The sequence below is a fragment of the Rattus norvegicus genome, chromosome 18 (assembly GCF_036323735.1).
Source record: "Rattus norvegicus strain BN/NHsdMcwi chromosome 18, GRCr8, whole genome shotgun sequence".
Lineage (NCBI taxonomy): Eukaryota > Metazoa > Chordata > Mammalia > Rodentia > Muridae > Rattus > Rattus norvegicus.
Genome location: NC_086036.1, coordinates 69,785,050 through 69,807,549, shown reverse-complemented (window position 1 = coordinate 69,807,549; position 22,500 = coordinate 69,785,050). Strand labels below are relative to the sequence as shown.

The 22,500-nt window shown below is 49.4% G+C and overlaps 1 protein-coding gene across 9 annotated transcripts in view; it reads left to right on the top strand.

The window, feature by feature from the left end:
- Nucleotides 1-19,492, top strand: part of Mapk4 (mitogen-activated protein kinase 4) — a 149,467-nt gene extending 129,975 nt beyond the window's left edge. For 6 of the 9 annotated variants that reach the window (XM_008772167.4, XM_008772166.4, XM_039097051.2 and 3 more), the window contains 4 exons: nucleotides 7,614-7,758; nucleotides 9,964-10,125; nucleotides 14,199-14,400; nucleotides 16,950-19,492. In XM_008772167.4, the coding sequence (XP_008770389.1) occupies nucleotides 7,614-7,758; nucleotides 9,964-10,125; nucleotides 14,199-14,400; nucleotides 16,950-17,646 (1,206 nt within the window). In that variant the 3' untranslated portion in view covers nucleotides 17,647-19,492. The remainder of the gene's footprint in view (nucleotides 1-7,613; nucleotides 7,759-9,963; nucleotides 10,126-14,198; nucleotides 14,401-16,949) is intronic. The other 3 variants (NM_019319.1, XM_063277525.1, XM_063277524.1) reach the window with 3 other exon arrangements.
- Nucleotides 19,493-22,500: the final 3,008 nt, after the last annotated feature.

The window sequence follows — 22,500 nt, the reverse complement described above, 5'->3', positions numbered from 1 at the left end:
CATCTCCTCCCCTTTTTCTCAGGGAAAGAGAGGCCTTCCTTGGGTACCACTCCACCTGGGATATCCAGTCCCAGCAGGACTAAACACATCCTTTCCCACTAAGAACCCACAACAAAGAATTAACCTCTGAAATAGGTCAATCTCCTGGGTTTGATAAGTCTCCCTGGTCTGTAAGGCCAGTCACCTGTTCCTAGACCAGCCAGGATATTTATAGCTCAACAAAAATTTATCTAAATGAAAAACTTAGGTGTTTCATTGATCTATTACTAACATTTTAGATGTTAGTTGATCTAGATGAAACATTGTTTCACTACCTCCAGCACCGAGGGAACAGGACAAAAGACTGTAAAGCCAGCGTGTGAGGAGAACTGTGAAGTGCTGGTTTCTGCATGTGACGTGGGCTTGGCACTCCTGAGCTCACTGCAGCTGTGGTTATCTGCATACGAGTCACAAGAGGGGGCCTGTCAACATTCTTTCACAGATAGAGAAGGGGCCTCAGGTTTCCAGCTAACAGTTGCTAAGAGAGGGGAGACCTTTTCTTCAGTGGTGTGACCGTTAGTAAATTGTTCATACTCTAGTAAATGGCACTGGTTTGTGCAACCAACCCTAATTAGGCTCAGCAGGTCATAATAAATAAATAAATAAATAAATAAATAAATAAATAGATAGATAGATAGATAGATAGATAGAAAAATTGGAAGGAACGTTGGAAAGAAGGAGTGAGAGTTGAGAAGGGAATGGGGGTGAAATGAGCAAAATAGAACATATACATATATGAAGTTGTCTATAGATTTTACACACACACACACACACACACACACATACACACACACACACACTTAAAAGAAGCAGGAATGGGGAGAGGAGGCAGCAGGATGAATCTGTGAGTCTGTCTGTGCAAGTCTCCTTACCTGAGTCTCTGGAACATACGTAGTAGAAGGAGAACTGATTCCCCAGAGTTGTCCTCCCTCTCCCTTTCCCTCCCCCTTCCCCCTTTCCTTCCCCATCTCCCTCCTGCTCCCTCCCCCTCACAAGCATGCATGCATGCACACACACACACACATTTACACACTTGCATACATGCATGCATTCTCGCAAACACCCGTGCACAATACATGTGCACATATACGTAGACACGCTTTAACTTGTTTTAAAGAGAAAGTATCAAAAGAGTTTCTGGCCCAAGAGAGGGCTCCCCTCAAAGGCAGGAGGCATCAGAATCAGCTGGTGGAACTGAGAAATAAACTCTAAATTTAATCATCAAGATCTCCGAGTGATTTGGTTGGGTCGCCAGAGTCTGAGAAGCTATGCTATTGGCACACTTCGTCATGAGGCTGTCCGTCCTGGGTTTGGATTCTCTGCCTGTCTTATGAGCCCAGTGCTGACATGGTCAGTCCTTGCAGTCTCATGTGTGAAGTACTAGATAGAGCCCCTCTTCAGGTTACAAGCTGGGGTAAAATCCTAGCCGCACCCCTTGCAGCCTGTGTGACTTATGTTTTCTGTGCCTGTGTCCTTCCTATACAGTAACTATTAGGAGAGCCCCTACCTCAAGCGGCTGTTGCAAGGATGCAGTGAGCTGATGTGTACTATACAGAACAGGAGCTGAAGGAAATGGTAGCTCTTAGCTCGTGTTAGCAGGCGACAGATGTCACACTCCTTAGCTCTCAGACGGCAACCTTGCTAGGTGCAAGTGTGGCTCTCATGCCACCCCTCTGAGTCCTGTAGCCTGTGAGTGCCCATCTCACCATGCCTTTGTGCCAGGCCTTTGAGTTCACCAGCCCGCCCACAAGGATGGCTCCTGGGAACCCAAGTCCTGCAAGGATCTTAGCATCTATTCCACACCCATGTCTGCCACAGCCCATTGCCCCCGAGGCTGAAAGTCATGCTTCTCTCTATGCAAGAAAACAGGCACAGGAAAGCTAAGTCACATGGGCTGCAAGTGGTGCAGGTAGGATTTAAATACACATGTACATGCACGCACGTGTGCACACACACACACACACACACACACACACACACTGGAGGAGGCTATGTCTCCTATCCATATTAACCATGGTTATTTCCTGGCTGTTGTTCCTTTCATATTAACATTCACCATTCCCACTACATGATGCTCTATATATCCTCCACTGGGATTTGACCCATGTTCAGTTCCCAGGATATAGTCTGGAAACTTTTTTAAAAAGATTTATTTATTATATGAATAAATATACACTGTACTTTATATAAAAGTACACTGTAGCTCTGTTCAGACACACTAGAAGAGGGCATTAGACCCCATTATAGATGGTTGTGAGCCACCATGTGGTTGCTGGGAATTGAGCTCAGGACTTCTGGAAGAGCAGCCAGTGCTCTTTTTTTTTTTTTTTTCCGGAGCTGGGGACCGAACCCAGGGCCTTGCGCTTCCTAGGCAAGCGCTCTACCACTGAGCTAAATCCCCAACCCCCAGCCAGTGCTCTTAACCACTGAGCCATCTCTCCAGCCCATATTCTGGAAACTTATAATTGAGAAAGAGAAGCTATTAGAGCCCTTTAAATCCTGTTAGAGCCCCTTACATCCTATCCTGGCCTGGGAACAGTGGCCACATTCAGCATCTACTCAGGAGAGGAAAACAACCTACCTACCCTATTCCCCATCTACACGCACGCACGCACACACGCACGCACGCACGCATGCACGCAGAACCCGTGCGCATGCGCACATACTCAGTGCTGGGGTGGCTGAAGTTTCATTCATGGGAGGATAGTCCTAACACCTGATGATGGATTAGTGGCTGTCTCATTAAAGAGTGTGTTAGGCTAGGGCAGGGGAGACATGGAGCGACAAGCAGACCTGGTACCCAAGGGCCCAGTGTAGCTCGCTGGACCAGTGCCAGCCCCTGCTGTTAGAGCAATATGGATCCGGGCTATTCTGAGTCCCCACACCGGCACAGGGAGGGCTGGCCCCTGCTCCCCGTGGGAAGGGAACACTCAGAGCCTTAATTGTACCCTGTGTCTAGATCGACTGGGGCCACAATTACACTCTGCAGAGGGCAGCTGCTGCTAGACTGCTTCCCAAACACTTTGAAGCCGTTGAAAGCAAAACCTTCTATGGGTTCTACACACTCAAAAAGCCGGCAGATGGCCTGGTGGGAGGAGCAGCTTCAGAAGCACACGCTCTACCCGGCTACCAACCCTGCTCGCCCATCATGTCTCCAGAGCCCTTGCCCGCTGAAGGGTGGGATAGCGGCAGATGAGAGCATACAAAGGAGCATCCCTGGCCCTGCCTTATGCACACTGAGAAGGCTTCAGGGAGCCCTGCCTGGGTGTGGGCTTCCTGTCTTCTCAGAGAAATGGTGCCGCACAATCCCCACGGCAACCAGGTCCCAGCCTGCGACCCCTGCCTGCAGAGAGTGCCCTCTCTTGCACTATGCATGTCACCCCTTCAGCCAGCCCCACAGTGCACAGCTGCCCAAGACACAACTCAGCTGAGGACAGGCTTTATAGATGGAGCCTCAGGGTGGAAGACCTCCTTTTCACTGGTTTATGAGCTTTGCTGATAAATCAAGTCCCATGCCTAGATATTTGGGAGTTGTTTGTTTGTTTGTTTTTTTGTTCTGTTTTGTTTTCTAGAAAGTTCTGAATGTCACCCCGCACCTCTCCACAGACTCCTCTTTTGGATTCAGATCTCCAGTATGGTGTGATGGGCACCCCCAGGCTTCCACCGATCAGCTCTCTAGGGTTTATTCAGGCGGGATTCCCTGGCCCTGGTGTCTACCCCTTAGACCCAGGAGTGGAGCCCCTGTTTGTCCCAGGTCTTCTCGTGTTACAGGGCTTAGCAGAAGACACAGGAACTCCCCAAACCCCTAGTGCCCAGGAGCTCCTGATTATACCCCTCTATACCTTTCTTTGTAAAGACTTTGGGGGACCAGCCTGCAAAAGGAAATCGCTTGGTTGTTACTAGTCCAGCAGGTTGTTGGTTTTATTGAAAGGTAAAGAACTGACTGTCTTTAGCTTGTGTCACAAACTGGTTCAAAACTGTAGCCTACAAGTAATCCTGTCCCAGCAAATGAGCAAGGGGTTGAGAAGGAAGCCCTGTGTCCTCACTGGTCTCCTAGTCCCTGCAATGAGGTAGATTACTTCCAGAACATTCTCTCCCTTACAAGACTGCTTATTGGCTGGTCAGTGGAAACTCTTAAGCCACCTTCCCAGTGGGTACTGCGCTTCAGCTTTCTGACAGACTCACCCTCTGGCAAGAAAACAAAACTAAGTAAAGAGCCACTACAAACACGTTAGCTTGTCCCTGTGGTTTTTAGGATCACAGGAATCTACTGTACACATGACAAGGGTGACTTTCTAATGCGCTGTTCTGAGTGACAAGAGTCAGGCTAACGGCTACAAACTGGTCCCGCTTATGGTATTGTGTTTGAGGTAAAACCAGAAGACTGGGTAGGCCGTAAATACTTGTCAGCTCAGTACACGGGAGGAGGAACGTTGGGAGTTTGAGGCTGGAGCTGGGGAGATGGCTCAGTGGTTAAGAGAACGTGGACTTGACTCTCAACGCTCTCATGATGGCTCACAACTGGCTAGAACTCCAGTTCTGGGGGATTTGATGCTGCTTTCTAGTTTTCATGGGCAATAGGCACTCACTTGGTGCACATGAATATATAGGGAAACAATAGTTGTGCACATGCAAATAAGATATCGTTTCTTTGAAAAAAAGTAAAAAGGGGGCTCAAGGCCAACCTTCATAGTATCCATCACAGCAAGACTTTATCAATAAATAAATATATTCTTTTTTTAAAAAAAAGAATTACAAAAACCCAGGAGAACAGAAAGAATTGGTTGCCAGGGCTTGGCCCTGGAAATGGCCAGAAGAAGATGTGATGGGAGTGTTGGAGATCGTGAAATACCAAGATTAGGATGATAGAGGCATCTTTGACAAAAAAAATCATAGAAGCGGAGGCTGGAGAAATGGCTCAGCCTTTGAGATCTCTGGCTGCCCTTCCAGAGGACTCAGGTTCAATTCCCAGCACCCACATGCTGGCTCACAACCCTTTGTAACTCTAGTTCCAGGGGATCCTATGCCCTTATCTGGTCCCCATGGGCATTGCACAAATGGGGTGTTCCTACATACACGCAGGCAAAACACCCATACAGGTAAAGAAAAATTAGGAGGGGAAAATACCCCATAGAACCACACACACACTGAATGGGCAAATTGTACTGTATGAAAATCACATCACGGTAAACCTGACTTTTAAAACAGGTAACTGGTATAATAATTTCACTCACTAATCCTTTTTGGAACGAGGGAAAACATGAAAACTATCAACTTACATAGCCTCCCCCTCCTGCCTTTGAAAGCAGGAATTGGAACTAAGCACAAAGTCGAGTGTGTTGAAGACAAGGGCTAAGGAGTCTGACAGCTGTCTCATGTTGAAGGGGCGCAGGCCACACAAGCAGGGCGGCACTCCCTTAGCCCTCCTGTCAGTCCTTCCTAGTGTTAGTCATGCTTCCAATGAGATAGGCACCAGGCCAGGCAAGCTAGGAGCAGCTATGGAACAGGCCAGAGCTGCTACTCATGAGGGGCATATCATCCAATGCTCTTAGGGAAGGGGTGGGGTGACTCTCTCAAGTGTGTTAGCCAGGTAGGGCCACACACACATCTGAGGACATCCATCCAATGGATATGAGAGGAGAGTATGGGCAGGCAGCCTCTAACACTGCAAGTTAGATGTGAAGGCCAGGCTGGACATGTTTTAGTCATTTCTAGCTAAGGTGTATCCTGAGGCAGAGAGGAAAATGAAGTCAGGTTGACACAAAACTAGCTACTATAATGTCCTCAGAAGTCAGTCTAACTGGAAATAACATCAGGTCCCACAGGGAGAGCTCAGTGCCACCAGAGTGTCCCCACTTGAGGCACTAGTACCAAGTCCCAATCTCTGGAACTTTTGACCAGTCAGCTGTCAATCCAGGTTTCCATGACCTCTCTTTGGGTTGGTTCCTTTGGTAGAGTCATTCACAGAACTCAAGGGAGCACAGATGAGCAGATACAATGAGGTGAGTTATGGCGAAAGAGACATGGCTCTGGCAGGCCTTTCTCTGGGCCTCCAAGGAAGCCCCCTCTCCAAGACCTGTCCTGTGGATTTTCGTGGAGACTTCATTGAACAATCACAGCTGAAATGTACACAACCAAGGAGAAAGGAGACCAGTTTAAAAGAAAGAAATTTAGGGGCTAGAGAGTTGGCTCAGATGTTAACACTGACTGCTCTTCCAAAGGTCCTGAGTTCAATTCCCAGCAACAACATGGTGGCTCACAACCATCTATAATGAGATCTGGTGCCCTCTTCTGGCCTGCAGCTGTACATGCAGGCAGAAGGCTGTACACTTAATAAATACATCTTTTTTTAAAAAAAAATGTAGACCAAGAGTTCACAGAATGAATGGAGGGCCTGGGTTCTTCCCAGTCTCTCTGTTTCCCTTGAAAATGAGGAACACCTTATGGACAAAGATAGATCCGAGAATGTCTTTATGGTCAACTTCAAGATGGAAAGGGGCTGCTGCTGGTTGCCATGGCCTGATTTGAGAAAGGAAGTAGGAGCGAGAAGCGAAACCCCAGATCACCACGACAAAAGCATCTTCCTCAGCCCTTCCAGTTCCCACCGGACTTGGGCCTGCTCTTCAACGTTTGGTCAACCAGCGCAGAGGCCGCAGGGTACATGGGCTTCTCATTTTTTGTCTGCTTTGACCTGAGACTGTGATACTTTTTATATCAGAATAAAGAAAAATTTGGGTGCCAAGCTGAGAGCAGGAGCAAATATCAAGACCAATCCCAGAATTTCCTATAGACCCCTTGGTCTTACCTTTTACCTACAAAAGGGTCCGTGCTTTCCTTTCAGTGATGAACTATTCCGGAAAATCCATGTACACGTTTCACATTCAGGACCAGTTTCTGAGTTACACAGGGGACAACTTCTGTGTTTCCTGAATATATTTCCCTGTTTATACATGAAAGGTCATTGTCATGTACAGTTAGGACCAGTTCTATCCCAGGCTATCCCAGGCTATATATCATAATATAGTCACCCAAATCAGCCAAAACACCTATCCCTCAAAACTCGGTAGAATCCCCAGCATGCCCTGGTCCTAAGGAAGCCCTAGCTGCCCTGTGGCTCAGGGCTGCTTTGGTGGTGCATCATTGCCTGTATCTGTTAAGGCTCTTCTTGTTCTCATCTGGGGACTGGGTTTGGGGCGGTGTTAATTCCCATCACCAGTATAAGCATCACTGGCTTAACTTCAGATCAACGCTGCTTCTCAGAATCATCCATTGATCGCAACTCCCATGTTTCATAATGACGGCTGATGGCAGCAGTGAACTTGAACATGACTCCCAATAACCAACATGGGCAGACTTGGCTATATCTCAAGGGGTGTGGAAAAGCATTCCTTCCAAAATACTGATGCCCTGGACCCCTCCCTCCCACAAGGAAGAGTTCCAGGACCTTGTAAGTTCCCCACAACTATTATCACAAGCAGACAGGATACTGAAAGGAGCCCTGATTGTCTCTGGGACGGGAGGGGGGCAGCATCTGCAGATCTCTGGCCGATAACATAGGGGACTTTATCTTTTAGGGTTATCTGTCGGAAGGGTTGGTGACAAAGTGGTACCGCTCTCCACGACTGCTCCTGTCCCCGAACAACTACACGAAAGCCATCGATATGTGGGCAGCTGGCTGCATCCTAGCGGAGATGCTCACGGGGAAAATGCTCTTTGCTGGTAAGTTGCTAGCCAAGGCCATGTGCTTCCTTCCCAGTGTTGTTCAAATGGCATGCGAAAAACCCACCAAGACGAAAACATGCTTTTGCTTAAATGACTTTTTTTTTTTTGCTTTTTATACTTCTTGTAGATATAGTACCTTGTAGTATTGTATTTCATACAAAAATCCCACAAAAGCTGTATTAGCCCCATGAGCACAGGACTTCACCACTCTGCTAGCCATTTTGCTGTGGTCTGAAGCCACCACCTCAGTGTAGTGCTATTAAAAAATGAGGCTCAGGGAAAATTGCTCTGTGGGACTCCTGGGCTGCCGAAGAGTTCCCTTACCCTTATGCCATGTGGAATGCAGCCTTTATGAGAAGCAAGCCCTTCACTGGTCACTGAATCCGCCAATCCTTAATCTGGGAGCCCTCAGCCTCCAGAACTTCAAGAAATAAATGTCAGTTGTTTAGAAGCCATTCGGTCTAGGGCATTTTGTTCTAGCAGCCCACATGAACTAAGTCACACTCATACTCAGATTAAGTGCTAACACACCCACTGAGTGTTTCCAGGCCCTTCCCCTTCCCTCTCTGGCAATGCGTTCCCTGTCCCGTGGTCCCACCAAGTAGCCCATTGCTTCCCTAATCCAACAACTCCCACTGAAGCCCCTGTCCTCCATTATGGCTCTGCGGAAGCCCCCAGCAGTCGTCCATACCTGCTGGCTCTCCTGAGGCACTTCGCCCCCAAGTTGTTCTTGCTCTGTGCCTACAGGAGCACGTGCTGTCTCCACTTAACACTTCCCCAGCTTCGTCTCACCCCATTTTGCATTGCTGTGACAAAATTCCCTGATAGAAACAACCTAAACTTTGACTGGGCTTCATAGGTGTCAGCTACCATTCAGCTGGCAAGGCAAAAGTGTCATGGTGGGAAGGTGATGCTGGAGAGAGCTGCACAGACACAACACACACACACACACACACACATACACACGGTCACCATAGCAGGAAACTGACAGGTGTGGCACTGGAGCAGCTGTGAACTTTAAATCCTCATTCTCAGGCAGAAGCCTCAGAGATACGGGGGGCTGGTGAGGACTTTTGAAACCTCAAAGCCCACCTCCAGGGACACGCTTTCAACAAGGCCACACCCACTCCGACAAGGCCACACCTCCTCATCCTTCCCAAACAGTTCCACTTCCTGGTGACTAAGCATTCAAACTTGAGAGCCTATGGGAGCCATTTTCATCAACCTACCATAGCACCCAATACATAACTATTGAGTGAATGATGAATGGATGAATGAATGCTTGGCTCTCTCCTGCCCTACTGCTTCTCCTCCAGAGCTGACAGAACCCACCTTCCTCCCTGTGCCCACACAGGGAATGAGCTCAAAAGACCTTCCAAACTCAAATGTGGTTCCCTATTTTCTTGGTCCTGAGAATTTTCTGGATGAGCTCCTCCTCCGTGGAAACTTACCGAGAAGGCTCTCCCTAGCCTTGTAATTGTTTCCTTCCCCAGCCTTGTGGAGAGTGTGCAAAGCCATAGCCTTGCTGCTCCCATGGCCTCAGCACCAGATGGCTCAGTCCTCATGAGATACCTGCTCCAGAGATGCCAGATGCTGGCGGAGTAGAGAAACCTCAGACAGAACTAGACGAGTTACTGTCCTCATGACCGTGACAAGACACTTGACAGAAACACCTCATGGAAGCTGTTGTTGGCTTATAGTGTTGTGTCGGGGAGGGAGGGCTTGGTGGATGAAGTGGCCTGTTCAGTGGTAGTGGGAAATCTATTGCACGGCTGGTTCACATCTCAGTGGTGCACAGGAAGCAGAGAACTCAAGCCAGAACCAGGGCTACTGACCACCAGGTCTTCCCCATTTGGCCTTTGTGAGCCAGCCAGGTAAGCTCTATGTCACAAAAGTTCACAGTCTCCCAAAGTAGCACTAACCCACTGGGGTCCAAGTGTTCAAATACATGAGTCCCTGAACGACATTTCATGGGCAACTAAACCATGCATTTAGCAAAGCCAGCCCCAGAAACAGCAGTACTCTGCAATGGCCACATGGCAAATTAGTGGTGCAGTGAATATTAGACCCCAAGTCCCTCGGTTCTGAGCCTGGTGCTGCCCACTATTCCCCTAGCGTCCTCTAGTCAGCCGGGGCTACTGTGGAGCCTCCCCATGTACGGTCCAAGGTAAGAACTCACCCATGTGGCATTTGCCTCCCCAGGGGCTCACGAGCTTGAGCAGATGCAGCTCATCCTAGACACCATCCCTGTAGTGCGGGAGGAAGACAAGGAGGAGCTGCTCAGGGTGATGCCGTCCTTTGTCAGCAGCACTTGGGAGGTGAAGAGGCCACTGCGTAAGCTACTCCCGGATGTCAACCGTGAAGGTAATGCACTGGTATTCCATCCCGAGAGGCTGGGCTCTGGCTTTAATGTCAGGCAGGGGCAAGGGTGGGTCATCCTCCATCCAAAGAACCGGATGATGTCTAGGATTCCGACATCAAGCACCCCTGGCAATGGGTGCAAGAAACCCCTTGCTGTTTCTCCTGGCTACGAGCTCAAAAGAGTTTCACCATTTAGAACACTAAGGTGTTTCAATTTGGGGACTGGGAGTTCACAACCTGTAAGGAATATATAAATATTTTAAAGATCAGAAGATACCTGAAATTCCAAAGACGATCCAGGCAGCAAGCAATTTGGATAAGGGATAGTCAACCCATGCTTTCAGAGTGCAGGTTTTGGCCACGCGGCAGCCCCTGAGGCAGTCACTAGAGGGACTGCATGTTCTACTCTCTGCCTGCCTCCCTTACTGGAGACATGATACAGTATAGAAAATGCCATTCTCAGTCTCAGGGCTAGACGGATGCTCGGCTCCCACTTTCCAGTGACTAGCTGTGTCGTCCCTACTTGAACAGAACAGCTTCCGAACTGTAAAATAGGTGTGGTAGTTCCTTAGAGCATGTGTTGGTCAGCATTCCCTGACTGTGACAAAATACGTGAGAGACATAAAGGAGGAAAGGTTCATTTTCGCTCACAGTTTCTGAGTTTCAGTCACCCAACCCCCTTGTGTATGGGTCTTTGGGAATCAGGGCATCAGGGCAAAGGGAAAACTGGTCGCTTTGTGAGCCAGGAACAAGAGGAGGGAGGAACAAACCTAAGAACATGAGCAAGTGGCAACCAACAGGACACACCCCTGAAGAACACACCCTAGGGACCCACTTCGTCTAATCCGACCTCATCACCTCCTCTGACAGCCTATTCAGTTATGAACCCACGGATGGATGGACTTACTGGTGAGGTCAGAGCCCTCCCACTCCACCACTTTTTAGTAGATAAATTATATTCTGATACTCTCAGACTATCAATGCTCTAAGGACCAAGCCTTCAACACTCATTTTTGGAGGGCATTTATTTCCAATCCAAACCACAGTAGGTTGGTGGTGACAGATAAGTAATGTGAGCTCAGGCCTGTGGTGTAAACAAATTGTTCTGTAGGTTGTATGTGTGACATCATCGGTGGGTCTGTCATGTAGGTGGGATTCAACCTCGGCCGATTTTAAGAGGGATCCAAGATCCCAATGGCTTGAGTAAGATTGACTTCTTATTGAGAAAAGACAAAGGTGCAATTGTTCTGTTCCATAATAGTCTGATGGCAAACATAGGGGCCAACACGGTGGGCTTACTCTACAAGGTCACCTCAGGCACTGGGACAGCCCTTCCAATGCATGTGGAAGGCTTAGCATGTGGCCCTCCTTCCCCAGAGAAAGGAGGGGAAATGGAGCCAGTGGCTTAACTCCAGGAGTTCTGGACCTTGATTTTGTTGCCCATCTCCTTCCTCTCCGCAAGCAGCCACACCCAGCAGCCCTCGATGAGGTAGCTCTGAGAGAGGAGGACATTACCTCCAGACAAAATCAGTAACAAATACAAGGCCCTAACATTTGTTAATCCTCTGAAGCTGGGAGAGTGAATTAGGGACAAGAGTTCGAAGGGACATAGGCATGGTCAAGCCGAAGGAGCAAGAAGAGCCCAGAGTCTATATGGGCTTCCACAATCCAACTTCTATATCTGTACTTGACCCCGGAGCTGACCAAACACCCCTTCAAGGCTTGCTAGCTTACCTCCCACTGTGAAGGTTCAGCTAATGTTTCCCTAGTATGCCTCTTGTCTTCAGGAGTAACCCCAGCAACCGCTGGTCTTGTGGTAAGAAAGCATCAGGAAAAAGAGCCCATGGTGGCCTTCAGCTTCATTCCCTTTAACTGTGTATTCGAGGTTTCCAAGCCAAGAGAAGCCAAAGGATCTGCCTGGTTGTACCCTCAAAGTGTACAAGAAACTCCAGGTGACATCATCTCTCAGCAGCTTGAGTGACCATCACATGACAGTTGAAAGATCCAGGGAGGCAGGACCTGATAGTACAAGTGGGTGTGGTACGTCTAGTTTGGTAGAGACACAAGTAAATACATCCAAAGGGGAAAGTCTGGTTTAAAAAAAAAACAAAAGACAAAACCGATGTAGGAACAGATGTGCTGGGTGAGGAGCTGAATCCTACCCACCTGCCAGAGGGAATCTTTCCAGTATGCTTGAGACGCTAAGAACCCTGGATGGGCTACAGTGGATGAGAGGACGGTTCTCATTGTTCAAGAAATGTCTTCAGCTATTTAAGGTTGAATGGCTCTGCCAGGACCAGCCCCTCAGATCTGTTTTATAAAGAAAGTGTTCAAGGCCACCCTGGGCAAGTACATTCAGCAGAAACCAAGCAGGCTTCAGAGACTCCTGTAGGAATGTGGGTCTGTGGTTGGGCTTGAAGCAGGATACATATATTAGTCCAGAATGGCCGCAGTCACAAGCCACCCTCAACGCAGGAGAGTCTCGAAGAAGCAAACCAATGGAATGCTATGAGAAAGGGTACAAAACCATTATCTTAAAACAAAGACCAATCACAGGACAGAGGGGTCATGCTGGTTCAGGGGCCAGTGCCAGCAGAGCTAAGCCCAGGGGTGAAGATTAAGGGGGAGCAGATCTAGGATTGATAGAGGAAAGACTTTTCTGTCTTGGGCACTGGTTGGAGACTGGGCTGTCAGGGAGAGGGACGAGAACAATGTCACCCCTGTCAGGGGAGCAGCCTGGGTTGGCGCTTTCCCCTCCCAACTTCACTGGCCTCTCTTGAATATAGCAGTGGAGCATAGAGGTTTGGTGCTCGTTTGCTTTTCCTAAAGGCCATGGGTAGCATGTGGGACTGAGGAGAGGTCCCAGAGAGGAAAGACTTGCTGTACCCTGCCCAACCTGTGCAGTCCCGAGCAGTTTAAGGTGGATCATTTTTCTGGCTCTGCAGCCAGAGACCCTCTGAGCATCAGGGAGGGCTCAGAGTCTCTGCTGCTTATCTGTTCTTTCAGCCTGGGGTCATACAAGACATGCATCCTCTTGGGAAGCCGCTAACCTTCTGAAGTCATTGATTTTTACATTTTTGGTTATGTTTCCTGACAAGAGATCCAGGGCTGTTATGAGGGGCCAGTTTCAGTTCAGTTTGAAGATCTGTGAGAATAGATACCCCGGTCTTGGAGTTCACATGTGGGCTAGAACATGAATAACCACGGCTCAGATAGAGCCAGTAAAATTTACGGGGTGAGAAGCTCTATGGATCCCCAAGCCAGGCCTTGAGATAAACCAGGGCACAGCCCTGCTCAGGGGGATGCACGTAGCTCCTGGGTGCAGGATGCTGTACAACCAGCATACCTCAAATAACTAGCAGCTGCTGAGGGCTTCATAGACTGTCATACATGTTGACAAATGGCCACTGTTGTGACAAGGGTCCTGGCCTTTCCTACGTGGCTGCCACCCAGAGTCCCCTGCACCTAGTCACTGGTGGGTAGCTGACGACCACAGGAGGTGTCCGCTAACAGAGTGCTTGGTGTTTCTGAGTATTGATTAAGTCACCTGTCTCTGTGAGAAGTCCAAGGGTGACATACTGTAGAAAGAACTCTGTCCTCAGACTGGAGGCATGGCATGTGCATCCTCTGTGCTGCCCTCTCCCTCCACACACCTCCACACTCATCTTTTCCATCAGGGCTTTCTCCTGTGGGCTCCTACCTCTCCTCAGCCCAGTCAGAGGCAATATGTTTGAATACCCTGAACCCCACTCCTGTGAGCTGTCCCTGATGTTGCCAGGAGGATCCCAGTGGAACTGAGCATCTGTGTCTCAAGAATCACCCCTTTCTGTCCCCAACCCCTGTGTTTAGAGCAGACTGGTATAAGGCAGACTGTGGCCTGAGGCTCCTCTGCCCAGCAGTGAGACCTTCAGCAAGCCACCTTATCCATTTGCAACCCTGTTTAGTTCAATTGCAAAATCAAGAAGCCATTTCCTGCAAACACAAAGTAACAGGTGCCAGGGACTGTCCCCACGCTGAGAACCCTTCTCAACATGACAGGGACAGCATGCGAGCTTTACGGCCTTTGCTCCCTACAGCCATTGACTTTCTGGAGAAGATCCTGACCTTTAACCCCATGGACCGCCTAACAGCTGAGATGGGGCTACAGCATCCTTACATGAGCCCGTATTCGTGCCCCGAGGATGAGCCCACCTCACAACACCCCTTCCGCATTGAAGACGAGATCGACGACCTCGTACTGATGGCTGCCAGTCAGAGCCAGCTCTCCAACTGGGACAGGTGAATGTCCGGGGCTGGCGTCCGGAGCCATGTTCCCCTGTCCTCTTGTTTCCCTTTGGCCATTGAGCTTCCATGACCTCTGTTTTATGTATTGTACTTGGCACGTTTCCCAGGTTAGTTCCCTGCCTTTCTCCTGTCCCCAAACATTCGCAGTAACTAGCCAGCTGGGTGAGCCAGGCACTTCCATTCCTCAGAACAACGCCCCCAGCTTTCCTTGATACCCTGAGACCAGTGAACACTTGGGCACACGGGGGCAAGTGTGAGTGAGTGTCTGCTGTAGCATTTCATGAACAGGCTGGATTTTTTTTTCCCTAGAGTATGCTAGGTAACCCACCCTACCACTGAACACTTTCAGTCATGATTTTGCCCTTGGAAGGTCAACGGTGACAACGCAAAGCAAGGAAACAGTGCACAATTCCCTGTCATGAAACATTTCTCACTTCGCACATCCTTTGCACCTCCCGAGGGTATCCTTGATAGAGGCCATGTTATTATTACTGTCCAGGAGAAAGTCATAGCATAGCGAGGTTAAGACGTTGGCATCATGTTACACAGCAAACCCATGTAAGGCCATCCCCAAAATGTATCTGTGTCCCGCACTTAAGAGCTTCAATGTTGTGCTTCACTTGGCTTTAGGACCCTTGGCAAGAGTCGGTATTGGAGACACGGAGATGTTTAAACCATTGCTGCAGGAGTAGTACTGATCTCAGATCCTTTCCTGTCCTGGCTCTCTCAGATCAGGCACTGGGGCACCACCATCTGCTAATATCTGGAGGCAGCCCCAGTACTGCTTGGTTTAGAAAGAGCAGTAGAGGGGGTGCTTAGCTGCGTCAGCTCCGAGGGGGCTCACTGGGAACCCCACTGCCATGGGACTCTGACAGCTTGTTACATAAATGACAGAGAGGCAATTTCTCTTTTTTTTTTAGTCATTTGACAGATGATAGGTTTCAAAATTGAGGGGGTGCAAAGCGGGGGCAGGGCACCGTTATCTGGGGCAGGTTTGTTAGCTTCTTGTTGTCAGAGGATGGAGATTAATAGGCTCTTCCGCCAGCCTCATGCTGAGGCTGCCTGAGACTAGTTCTTAGACTTGTGCCCGCCCCCTTCCATGCCACAGAATTCAGGGCTCACAGTGTTGGACTGGCACCAGAGAAGACTGTAGCAGGGTACCCCAGGTCACTGCTAGTTAGTTCAGGGTAGTACCTGAAGCTCCTGGGCTTCTCTGTCACACCTGCACAAAGGACAAGTCCCTATTGCAGGAACACTCACTGTTGTGGCATGCTAATCTTCTCATCTTTAGGACTGTGGTGGTCAAACTAAGTCCTCTCAGATAGAGTACTACTATCTCAAGATAGTAGATCATATATGGCCAGCACTTGGAGTGTACCAGACAGATGCTGGTCCTTCCCAGCTCTTCTTCCTAGAAACCCCTGCAACTTCAAGGGCATTCAGGCAAAGGGTGGTATTGAACTCTGAGGGCAATGCCCACATTAATGGTGTTCCCTGGGAGGTGGGTAGCACAAGTCCTTCCCCTACCTCTCCAGCCAGAGTACCCCCATAGCCTATGGGCTGCACCTGCCTGGCCTTGGCTGGTCTGATTGTCCTATGTGAGCACCAGCCCTCTGGCTCAGGGAGCAGCTGGCCAGGAGCTGCCACCTTGTCTGTGCTCCCAACCGCAATACTTGGCATAAGAAAGGGGTTCAGCCAGAGCTGATAGCCAGCCACCTGCCTGCCCATCTGCCCTCCGTTTGCTCTTAGCTATCTGATTTCAGTCTCCTTGGCTACGGGGCAGTCAGTAGAGGGCAGAATTCCAAGGCTCTTTGGTCTCCCTCGATGGTGTCTGTGATCTTTCTGCAGGCCCCATCTGCTCTACTTGGAGGCTAGGGGCTACAAGGCACCTATCCAGATCCATCACGGCAGAGGTTATCAGCCTGGGCTGCGTAGAATCCCTAGGAGAATCTCATAAACATGCCCAAACAGGGCCACCTAGACCTACTGAACCAGAACATTGGTAGTGGGCAGCAAGGGATACCTGGTACTTAATTTTAATCCTCCTGTGTGATTCAAATCTGGGGCAGGATTAGGAAGCACTGGCCTTGCCACTCAAAGTGCAGTCCGAGGATCAGCAGGAGCATCGGGGAGCCTCCCAGGTCCCAGTGCAGAGCTGCAGGGTCCAGATCCCCAGTTTAACACGACCCCATGTTGTTATATGGGTTACATAGGTGAACCAATTAGAAAGTTCCATAAGGAAGACTGTTTTGTTGCTTTGTTCACAAATCCATCATGTAAAGCCTGCACGCAGTGAGTGTCCAAGAAAGCTGTTGATTGACTACTAAAGACTAAACTCACAGATCAGCCCCCCTAGCTGGGCCCCTGAAGCTCTCTTTCACCTGCGCCATCACACTCCAACCTTGAGGGATGATAGTACCTGCCCTTTAGGGACTAGGAGGAATAATGAGTGGACTTGTAAGCAGACTACGGGTATTAGGCGATTTGGCTCTCCATTCATCCTGGGTGTGCTTCACATCGTGCCTTCTTTTGCACGCTTGCAGGTATCCCGTGAGCCTGTCGTCAGATCTGGAATGGCGGCCTGACCGCTGTCAGGACGCGAGCGAGGTGCAGCGCGACCCACGTGCTGGCTCTACTCCGCTGGCGGAGGATGTTCAGGTGGACCCACGCAAGGACTCACAGAGCAGCTCCGAGCGCTTCCTGGAGCAGTCGCACTCGTCCATGGAGCGCGCCTTTGAGGCCGACTATGGACGGTCCTGCGACTACAAAGTGGGGTCTCCGTCCTACCTGGACAAGCTGCTGTGGCGCGACAACAAGCCCCACCACTACTCGGAACCCAAGCTCATCCTGGACCTGTCGCACTGGAAGCAGGCGGCCAGCGCACCCCCCAGGGCTGCAGTAGCAGCAGACCCAGTGTCACGTGAGGATGAGCCAGCAAGCCTCTTTCTGGAGATCGCGCAGTGGGTCAAGAGCACACAAGGTGGCCCTGAGCGTGCCAGTCCTCCCCCTGATGCCCCAGAGCCCCGTCTCTCTGCTTCACCCCCGGGACACCCAACACCCATTGATGGGGGTGCCAGTCCCCAATTCGACTTAGATGTGTTCATCTCGCGTGCCCTAAAGCTCTGCACCAAACCTGAGGACCTACCGGAAAACAAACTGGGCGACCTGAATGGTGCGTGCATCTCCGAGCACCCCGGCGACCTCGTGCAAACAGAGGCCTTCTCCAAAGAAAGGTGGTGAGCACAGAAGGGGTGCGTGAGAACTCCCGGAGCAAGACCCCACCCAGAAAGCTGGACCGCTTCCTTGCTTTCCTAGTACTCCTTCAGCCCCTCTCTGCTGCATTGGGGTTAGCAGAACACACGCGGGTCCGGGGAGCAAGAGGAATGTCCATTTCTTAAACTGCCTTAATAACTAGCCTTTAACCTCTGGGAGCGGGTTTGAGCAGACCCTGGCTGGGAGCTATCAGTTTCCCATCAAAGGGAAAGGCCTGTTGAGTGTACAAGGGAAGAAAGGGATTTCAGACCGAAGTCTACAGCCCTACGAGGAGTCAGAAACAGCTTACAGACATAGTTTCCAAGCCGTGTGACCCACCTAGTCCCAAATTGACATTTGGGCCCAGTGAAGCCATTAGGACCACAAGCCTGGTGGTGTCAGGATAAAGCCTGTGTCCCAAGCTCCTATCCCTGGACCAGTGTCTGACCACAGTATAATGTCTTCCTCTGCTGGGGCCACTCTGACTTTTTGGTCAGAAAACGGTCCCGAGTGCTTCTCGCTTTCCCTTACTGTCTGTCCCATCCTTCCCTTTAATTTAGACCTGTGGCTCCTGTTTTCCGAAACCGGAAACAGAACCGGTTTCTTTTTCCTAGTCGCCAGACATATTTCTACGACTCCCCAAGTGCTTAAATGTCCTCACCTGCCACCTCCCTGTATTAACCCAACCCAGCTCAGTCTGAAGTTACTCCTTCCTAGCAGAACAGTTTGGGGGCTGCTTAAACTTAGTCATCTCCCAGGCCTGTGCCTACAGCCTCCTCCTGCACGCCCTATGCACTTTCCTGACTCAACACAGCCATTGTTCTCCAGTGGAGATCCTACAGGGATGAGTTTAAAGACGGAAATTGCGAGAATCCCTCTTGTCTAATCCCCAGCATCCCACCCACCCCACCCACACACACACAGCTCCTCTCCAAGACGATTTCAGGACCAAATGTTCTTGGCACAAATGGCTCATTTGTAGGAGAAGCAATAAGGTGCTTTCCATAAAAACAAATGAGTTAGGAGGGAAGACTCCGCAGAACACCCATCATCCTTCATTAATGTCGCCCAGGATCATTTTAGTCCTAGCCAGGAGTAGACCCTAAAGGGATGGCCTGAGAGATAGCAACCTTCGGGCAAGAGACCCAGAAAGATAAACCAGGAGTTTAAAGAAAGGTCCTAACCTCGGGTGTCCTCAAGAGCCAGCTATCAAGGTGGAGAACCCGAGGCAAAGAAAGGGATTCAAAGTAATCGCATCCTGGTGGCTCAGGTTAAGAGAAACTTGGAATCAGTTCCAAGCCTCTGCAGGAAAAGCATGGGGCAGGGGGTTGAGGGGAATACCAACAGTCCCTGGTCTGTTCCTGAACACTCCGCCACTGGTATCTATCCTCCCCTCCCCCTGCCGACATCCCAAAGATACCCACGAGAGGTCCAGCTGCTCTGTTGAGAGATCTCCTTGGGCTGTGTTCATTCTCACGACGCAGCACCTTAAATCTCGCTGACTGTGGTTTGTACATTGAAACGTACAGTGCATCAGAAACATATATTTTAAAACAATCATGCTGACCGGGTTTTTAAGTGGAAAGTATGTAAATATAAAGGGTTTAGGTTTTATTCCTTTTTTTTTTCTTTAAGAAAAAAATGCAATGCACACCACCCCTTATGTGCCATTTGTCGTCGGGGGGAAGCTTTACTTTTTGAGTAAAGGGACATGCTGCTGACTGACCGCTAGCTCACGGAGAATTGTGATAATTAGTCATGTTCTTAAAAGAATCTGTTAAATATTATTAAACTTGATCAGGATGAGCCAAATAAAGTTTTATTGGAACATAGATCCGTCGGGCATTGTCACATTAACTGTCATCTTTTTACCGTGTTGGAGTCATGAGAGCCTTGCTGGCTTCTCCCTGCACCATGAAGACAGTGTTTGGAGATGTGAATGTGGGGTTCCAGGTAGGGAGGGGGTTCTGCAAGGAGAGAATCTACCTGTGTGTGATCAGAATTAGCTACTGAGGTCTGGCGTCCATCTTGGAGAGCTCTACAATCTTGGTGTCAACTCCACACCTTTGATCAGGGCTGGTCCTTATTGTCATAGAAGGTCTCAACATCATGAAATCGCAGAGAACAAACCTGTCCCACGTAGCCACCTGAGCCACACCCCTCAGGTACCTGAAGCCGACTGCTCTGTCATACATGTGACAAGATTATGAAGCCCCAGCTCCATCTGTTACTCAACAGATATAGATCCAGAGTTTTACATTTTTGTTTCTGTTCGACGTCTTAGGAAGGCTTTCTGGTTAGAACACACTACTATTGAAATGCGCCTACACCAAGATGAGAGGCTTCTGAGCCATTGATCAGAATCTCTCCGAACCGTCTGCCAAGTATACGGCGGTGCTCCTTTCCCCAGTAAATACTCACAGTCAACCGCAGTCTGCAGATAGAAACTGGAAGAAACCAGAAATAAACAACGCATCGGCTTTACCTTTCCCAGAGTTCTGAAGCACAGCGAAGACTCACACAGTCCCACTGTGCCCCTACTGGGACCCAAATCATCCTTATCAAGTAGTTCCACTTCACCGATGCTCTCGGTCACTTTTGTAGCTGTCTTGGGGTTTTTATATGGGACTGGACATTATACGTAGTCCCAGGCAACCACAAGGAGTGTCTCCCTACCTAGGTGATGTCACTGAAGACCCAGCCCACAGTCGGGACAGAAACCTTGTTCAAGTTTTCTTATTAGAAAGACTTCTATGTACAGTGTGAAGCCTGGTATATTAAAATGTTTTAGAATGTATTAGGAGTATAAGACGGGATGCGGGGTGGAGAGGGGGGTTAGTGTCCTAAATAGCACAAAAGAACTAAGAAGGAGAGAAGGTCCCCAAAAGGATATATCGCAATTACACCTAGCCACAGGATGCTAAGATTAATACTTCCCTGAAAGGCCTCTCTCCAGGGGTCTGGGGGGAGGGAGGAAGGCTGTTTAACATGAGCCAGTGAGCTAACCTACAGGTTTTCACTGAAACATGGCTATTTTCTTGCATTCACATATTTCTGACTCTATATTTAAATTTTTGACATTTTATCTTGGGATGGCTTTTTTGGTTTAAAAAAAAAAATCTCGATTTGGGAAATAGCATTGGAGGATTTATCCTGGTCACTGAGTGGTTTGGCTTTCTCAAGTTCAGCGCCCAAGGTAAGCAGCTGTAGTCTGCTCTGCCCTCTCTTCCCAGCAGAGCTGAGCAGTTGCAATGGAGACCACGTGACACAGCTGCCTGAGGCATTCAGTATCTGACCGGGGACAGAAGCTTGCCAATCCCTAGTACCAGACGCCACAGGGTTTCTGCGACCTTCTAAGTCAGACACAGGGTTTCTGCGACCTTCTAAGTCAGCGGTTCTCATCCTGCGGGTGGCAACCCCTTTGTTGGTTCAAATGACCCCTTTAGAGGGGTTACCCAAGATCATTGAAAGCACAGACATTTATATTACCACTCACAACAGTAGCAAAGTTACAGTTGGGAGGAAGCAACAAAAGTAATTTTATGTTTGGGCCTCACCACGACATGAGGAACTGTATTCAAGGGTTGCAGCATCAGGAAGGTTGGGAACCGCCGTTAAAAGGGCCCGGTTTACTGGCCACAGACATTCCCCGGTCAGTACACCACCTACCTTCCAGTCATGTTGGAGGCCACACTCTTTTAGCTAAATTCTACTTCATAGAACTTAGCATTCCCTAAGCATGTTTGTTAACGAGGCCTATAGAGAGCATCCGAGTTTCTCCTGAATCAAAACCAGACTTCTAGCTGGGATGACCACAGGCAAATGTGAAGCCAACTTGGAAACTGGGATTCTTTCGGACCCGTGAAGAGGGAGAAGGGTCACAGAGCCCCTCATAACTGGTTGTGAGTACCAAAGAATTCCTCCCCTCAAGACAAGTCTTGCCTTCCTCCCTTCGCTCGTTACCAAGTACAGTTGTACACAGGTGGTGGGAATTGACAGATTATCCACTCAAGCCCCTCAGTTTGCAGAGGGGTAGACTGACACCTAGAGCACGGGGAACCTTTCGCCTGAAGCCACGACTTAGGAAGGGGCAGAGCTGGAACCTACATGGTCTTCCAAGGACCGAAGTCATGGCAGCAACTCATGTGGGGTGCATGGGTGGGATCATCACTGGAGCAGCAGGTGGGGCACAAAGGAGAGGATCTGGGTCAGGAAAGGCCTCTCTTTGCCTTCCTTTGCCTCTCTTTGCCTCTAGCTGTGGGAAAACTGCTAATTAAGGTCGAAGTCTACCATTGTCGAGAGCCTGCTGGGGCTTGGTGCAATAATGGCAATAATGGAGAACTCCCTTCATGGGCAGGGCTTCCCCTTCTCTGCCCTCATCTGGGGAACTCAACTCCCCACCCCCAACACACACACACACACACACACACACACACACACACACACACACATCTCTACCTGTAGAATGTCATGTAGCCTCAGATAGATTACAGGTTCAACTTCTTCTGATAAGAACCCATTCAACTAGCGCCTGAGATTCCTGAAATGTTTCCCATGCTAATAAGGCATTTGGTACCCTAAGCCTTCAGCCAATGACCTTTTCCCATCCTAGACATTCCTACCCCCAGGCCCCCAAATTATATACAAAAGCCTTGAATCATCCAAGGTTGACCTGCCTCCCTGCAGCTGGTCCCCATGAGTCTTATTCACCCTACATACTCAGGGCTTCCAAACCCCCGCACCCTAACCCATCTATCATCTCTGCTCCCTTTGCCAACGTGGACCAATATTGGCCAATGCTCCACAAGGGCAGGGAGAGCCACCGAGCTCCAGGACCTCTGG